The sequence below is a fragment of the Nematolebias whitei genome, chromosome 8 (genome assembly GCF_014905685.2).
Source record: "Nematolebias whitei isolate Nwh7 chromosome 8, NemWhi1, whole genome shotgun sequence".
In the NCBI taxonomy this organism is placed as follows: Eukaryota; Metazoa; Chordata; class Actinopteri; order Cyprinodontiformes; family Rivulidae; genus Nematolebias; species Nematolebias whitei.
The window spans coordinates 2958366-2964520 of record NC_056505.1 but is presented as its reverse complement, the minus strand read 5'-3'; the positions used below and the strand labels follow the sequence as shown (position 1 = coordinate 2964520).

The 6155-nt window shown below is 42.3% G+C and overlaps 1 protein-coding gene and 1 non-coding gene across 2 annotated transcripts in view; both read right to left on the bottom strand.

The window, feature by feature from the left end:
- Window positions 1-2729, bottom strand: part of mak16 (MAK16 homolog (S. cerevisiae)) — a gene marked incomplete in the record, with an annotated part of 73208 nt that extends 70479 nt beyond the window's left edge. Inside the window, 4 exon segments of the mRNA XM_037680831.1 lie at window positions 1084-1148; window positions 1219-1328; window positions 1935-1984; window positions 2556-2729. Of these exon segments, the coding sequence (XP_037536759.1) occupies window positions 1084-1148; window positions 1219-1328; window positions 1935-1984; window positions 2556-2570 (240 nt within the window).
- A 395-nt stretch (window positions 2730-3124) lies between these two features.
- On the bottom strand, window positions 3125-3225 carry LOC119414154. Its single transcript, XR_005186996.1, has one exon. It is a non-coding gene; the product is annotated as a small nucleolar RNA U13 (small nucleolar RNA).
- Window positions 3226-6155: the final 2930 nt, after the last annotated feature.

Sequence of the window (6155 nt, the reverse complement as noted above, 5' to 3'; positions counted from 1 at the left end):
CACACTAATATTTGGTTGGACCTCCTTTATCTTTGATCACATCATTCTCTGTGTCAATGTTTCAATAAACTTCTTCAACGTCACAAGATCTGTTTCATCCAGTTGCTTTAATGTTTCACCAACATCTTTCATTGATGACGAGACACTGGTCCTGATGGTGCATCACTTCTCCTGCCTCTCTTCTGATCCTGATGCACCATCACTCTGGAACAGGGTCGATCTGGACTCATCAGACCACATGACCTTCTTCCATTGCTCCACAGTCCGATCTTTATGCTCCCTCCAGTTAGCCTCACTGGTTAGTGGTTTTCTTAAACTACACATGTTCTTGAGTTCCTTCACATTGTGTGTGTGGAAATGTTCTTACTGTCTCTATGAACCACAGCCCTGAGTGCTGCTGGTGTTCTTCTTCCATTTGACTTCACCAAACGTTAAAATGATCAATGATCACGATCATCAGGATTTATTTACGGCCACATTTCTTCCTGGAAGACGATGGGTCCCACTGTCCTTCCAGTTTTTAATAATGTGTTGGACAGTTCTTCACCCAGTTTTAGTTTCTACAATCTCCTGAGATGTTTCCTCTGCTTGATGCCGATGATTCGACCCTTCTCAAACAGACGGACATCTTCTCCACGACCACCGTGAGTCTTTCATCATGTTGTTGAAGAAATGAGAAGCAGCTCATTGAACCAGTTGGAGTTTAAAGAACTTGTTGCAGCTGAAACATGATCGTCCGTGCAGTGATGATCCAGGAGGCTCGGACCGTTTCATTAGTTACTTCCAGGTGGAGACTTGTTTTGGGGCCAGGCAGAGTATATAATGTATATTATAAATCAAAGAGATCCTGGATGAGCTGTCGTTTATTAAAACCACCAAATGACTTTTTTTTATCAAACGTGTGTGTTAAAACTAATCGTTTGTTAAACTTGTGTTCTGATTTATTGAAGTTTTGTTGTTTCACGGAGCTCAGGTGAAATCCTAAATGCCCGGCGTGTGAACGCTCTCAGGAGCTTCAGTGGTTTTAATCGTCTTCACTGAACAGTTTTCTAAATAAATCAGAGTAAACGGCATCGGTCTGACCTTCTCCCACATCTTGGCAGGAAAAGCTGCTCTCTCGATCACCTTCATGTAGAGGAAACACTGCCCTGAAACAGAAGAGACGTTACTGAGCAGCTCCGCTCCGCTGGGCTCACCGCGCCGCCGCCGCCGCCTCACCTCTCTCCTCCCTGATGGTGGCGTACTGACTGTTGGCCAGAGGGCACGCCGACCGGTTACACAACCCCGTGACGTTGTACTCGTTCCGGCAAAAGTTCTGACTCTTGGTCCTGAACAGACACAGACCCAGTTTAGGTTCACACCAAACACGGTTCACTTGTTTTAACGACCGAAGTTTCACTAAACCTCGCCGGCAGCCGTCTGACAAGAACACAAAGATCGATCATGGCTTGTTAAATTGTTAAGAACGCAGAGACCAAATAATGTTTTTAAATCAGGGTCAGAATTAGTTTTTATCTTACGGAGTGATTCTAAAGAGAACAACAACAGATGTTCTGAAATTAAATGTATAAATGTTTAAAGGTGCAAATGGCAAAGTTAAAAACAGTTGTTAAAACAGCAACAGATTTTAAACCTCCAATAATAAATCTATTCATGTGTAACACTGCAAGTTTTTATTTCTGCTTTGACGTCACAACAAAAATATGAAGATTTAATAATATTTGATAAGTGATAAAAAAAAAAAACTTTTGTATTAAATGTAATCTATAATCGATATCTAACCATGTTCAGAGAATATGAAGTAAAAGAGAAAGAAACAGACTGTTCTTGATAATACTTCATATTTAAGTATCTAATCCTTGAAGTCATTATCAAAGTTCTTCAGGAAATTTAGTAAAACAGACAAAATAACTGAAGCTTAGATTCAAACTTACTTGACTTTAAAGGAGCAGAACTGTTTGTTTCCAACAATGTCCCAGATCACCTGCAGGAAGCAGATCACACAAGATCAACATCCACACAGGTAGACACAGGTGTGTGTGACACTTTCTGTGAGGAAAAGCATATTCCTGAAGGAATGTCAGGGTTATAATCCCACAGGGAGAACATAACACAAGCTAATTTTAATAAATCCAGCTTTCACGCCGCATTGTTTCCACATTTAAACGTTGCTAAATTATTGAGGGAGGTTTCTTTTTATCCCGAAATGAAGTCCACGCATGTTTCTAACAGTCTGAGTCTCGTCTTAGGTTTTATCTGTAACTTACGAAGTTAACACAATATATTAAACTGTTTTGAGCAGTTTTACACTGGAATCTGGTGCTAGCTCTGACGAGAACTCTGAATCTAACTTAAAGCCAAGCAGAGTTAAAAAAAATAGTATAAACTAAGCGTAAATCATTTTTTGTATCACAAACTACAACTACTGATCACTTAATGGATTTATCATCAATAAAATAATTGAGTTAGCTGCGTTTAAAACGGACACCGGTGAGCTAACGTTAGCATGAAGGCTAAGAGCATGTTAGCATGTTCGCAGTTGGTTTGTCACTCACGTCGTCGTGCTGCATTTTTTTATTTCTTCTTAAAGCTTCCCGACACACTGCGCTGGTTTTAACAGATTATAATTAATAAGTTAAATTAACTATAAACGAGCTTTCAGGGCTGTGAAGTCACATGGGCGCTCAGGAAGACGCCATCTGTTTAGATGGAAATCTCGCACGGGGTCAGAGGTCATTGACGTGAAATATCGCGAGACTTTATTTCCTCCCACTGAGACAAAACTTTCATATTTGTTTCTCTTACTGAAACAAAAAGCAAAGTACTAATAAATATGACTTTAATAAAGGACGAATTAAAGTATGATAAAGTGCATTTTATTAACTTTTCTTATGTCTAACTTGGCATATATTTTACATTTTTTAAAACAAATATGCACAATATGTATGAAAATTATAACTTTACCTAACACATAGTTGAATAATAGGAAGTTTCGTTTTTTTATTTTTATGATTTTATGACATCTATGAAATTACCAATACGTATAGAAGAAATTCTCTCTTGGATTTAATTGTTACTTTATCACAGTTTAAAAACTCGTTGAATCACGAGTGTCCCGGTTCAGGATCAGAAGGGCTGAGGCGCAGGTCGTAACAAGTTAGAGGTCGCACCTGTCACGGAGAGTCCGTGAACGCACCGATCATCATGCTCTTGAACCGGAAGAATCGGTGATCAAAATGGCGCGGAGACTCTTTGTAGCCTCAGTTTAGCATTCTGACTGATGGGATCAAAACGTTAATCTGCGATGTCCTCTGTCTCTATTAGCAGAACTTTACCCTAATAAGTTTTGCTCAATTACCTCTTTATATGTTTTATATAAACCTTAAATCTTAGCATAAACCGACCCTCCAGAAGCGCTGCATTGTGGGAAAGCCTTTAGTAACTGAACTGCAGCGACACCTTGCGGTCAGGAGCGGAACTGCAACGAAACGTTGCTCCTTTCTGTGAGAAAAAATGAACTCAAAACATTTACTTTGACAAACTGACACTAACATTAGTCATGGAGGATCACATGTGAAGACAACAGAGAAGCAAAAACACCGTTTAATTAAAATAAATAATCCGGATGTTTGCACAGAAAATCAAACTACATCTACTGTTGAATACGACTCAAATCACACCCTGAATAAATAGAATTTAAATTATATATAGTGTTACAAGCTCACTTATTTAGTGGAGTTCATTTTGTTGGTGGACTTTAGGTCATCTCTTCTGAAGCCCCTGAACTGGTTTCCTTTAAAGTTACTGGACCTGAATAAAGTGATGTTTTATACATTCGTTGTCCTAAAACACTTGTTCACTCAGTTTGATCAAGTCTTACACGTTTCTTTAAGCTTTCGATAAAAGAAAAACCCGTTCCTGAATGAAGTTGTTTTATTTGGTTATACTGCGTTTAAAACCAGTTATTTGCAGTTATCATTGTGAAACGTGTGAGATGGTCACATGTTGTGTCTGCTTGGTTTTCAGAGTTTGGTGAACTCTGTGGAGTTCTGGGCGACAGACCAGATCCTGAACCACCAGATCAGACGGAAGTCTCCGTCCTTGGAGCTGAAACAAGTTGTCTTCATGTTGTCCATCGTTAATCCTGAGAAAAGATCAAAGAGTTTTGCTCAGGAACATTTTTTTTAAAGCAGACGCAGTAATTAGATTTTCCACTGCAAGTCTTCACAGCTTTGACTGCTTATCACCCGCCGACTCTCCATCAGCTGCCTTCCTCACGCCCCTCCTCCGTCACCCTGGACGAATGTCTGACCCGATCCTACACGGACCCCCCGAGCTGTGACCCGTTTCCTGTGGGAGCTTTGGAGGCCCGACCAGCAACTCTCGTCTCTACTTCCATCCAGAAGAGACTGAGCTCCGGTGACGACGATGCAACTTGATAAAACATCTCAATTCCTGGCTGGCAGCGTTGATAAATGACCTCATCTGATCAAATCTGCAAACATCTCTCATCCTAACTCCAAATTAAACCATTTATCAACAGTTTTACCTTGAGGTGCCTCACCTGTGACGTGGAGGTGCTCAGCAACACAGGAACAAAGATTCAGACCTTTGAGTTCAGCTCCTTCAGAAAAAGGAACGTCTACAAAGTGTTTGAATCCGTGCTGGAATAATCTGTGAACATCTGAGCAGAATCCACGGTCTGGATTATGTTTTTAATCCGTCTAGATTCTGAAGCCGTCAGACTGAAGGAGTCGTTTTCTAGAAGGTGTTTCTGGAAGAAGTCAGAGCTGAAAGGACACGTTTATTAAAAAAACAATTTATACAGATTCTTGAGCAGCGAGGAAATAAATCTACTTTGGTCCCAGACTCAAACACCCGGTGGGACGGACAAATTCACGCACAGAACCCACACGGGTCCGGCCCGGAGTTGGACCACCGGTTTAAAAGAAACGGACCCACGAACATCCAAGAAGCGCAGACATGAAACCAGAGGAAGCAAAACAAAGTTACTGGTTTATTGTAGAATATTTATGTTTAAATGTTTCGATTTTAGTTCTTCAAATCTAATATCCATCCATCCATCCATCCATCCATCCTCCATCCATCCTCCATCCATCCTCCATCCATCATCTGTACCCACTTCTTCCTTTCTGGATCGCGGGGGTCACTGGTGTCCATATCCAGCAGTCAGTGTGAGAGGGGACACCTGGACATGTCTCCAGTCCATCACAGAGACAAACAACCATTCACTCTCTCTCTCCCAGAGTCAATTTAGAGTTACCAATCAGCCTAACATGCATGTTTTTGGTCACGCATGCACGGACAGAACATGCAAACTCCACCCAGAAAAGCCCCCGGCCGGGATTTGAACCGGTGACCAGCTCGCTGAGGCGGCAGCTCTACCAACTGAGCCACCCCAAAGTGAAGACGCCATCTTTGTTTCAGCCTTGACTCAAGGAGGAGCTCACATCCAGACCGGACCGGACCAGACCAGGCTGGACCGGACCAGATCGGACCGGCTTCAGAACTGGAGACCAGGTATTTCAGGAGTCTCTGCTCTCCAGATGTTGGACAGCGTTTCTCCTGGTTTGAATTTGAAGTTTGAACACGTAAACAGAACCAACCGGAGACGCTGTGAAGAACCCGACTGACCCGAACGTTCTCGCTTCACGTCGCTCTCCAGAACATCCACGTTCTTCACAACATCTGGCGTCAGATCCGAGTCTCATCAGGTTTATTATGAAAAAACAAAACATGCTCCAGAACGTGAAACAAGTTCTCCACGACCGGAACCGTGAGACAACAGCTGCAGAGCAGCGGCCCGGTCCAGAGTCCACGGACGAGTCCAGATGTGCGAGGAGCACAGAACATACAGAAACCTTTAAACACCTACGAGTTCTGCTGCAAACAGCCACGAGCACCTACAGCTAGTCGAACACCTTCCACAGGACAGGAGAACCGAAAGAACGGGTCATTTACAGAACATCTGGACCGAGAGAACGGGTCATTTACAGAACATCTGGACCGAGAGAACTGAAAGAACGGGTCATTTACAGAACATCTGGACCAAGAGAACCGAGAGAACGGGTCATTTACAGAACATCTGGAGCGAGAGAACCGAAAGAACGGGTCATTTACAGAACATCTGGACC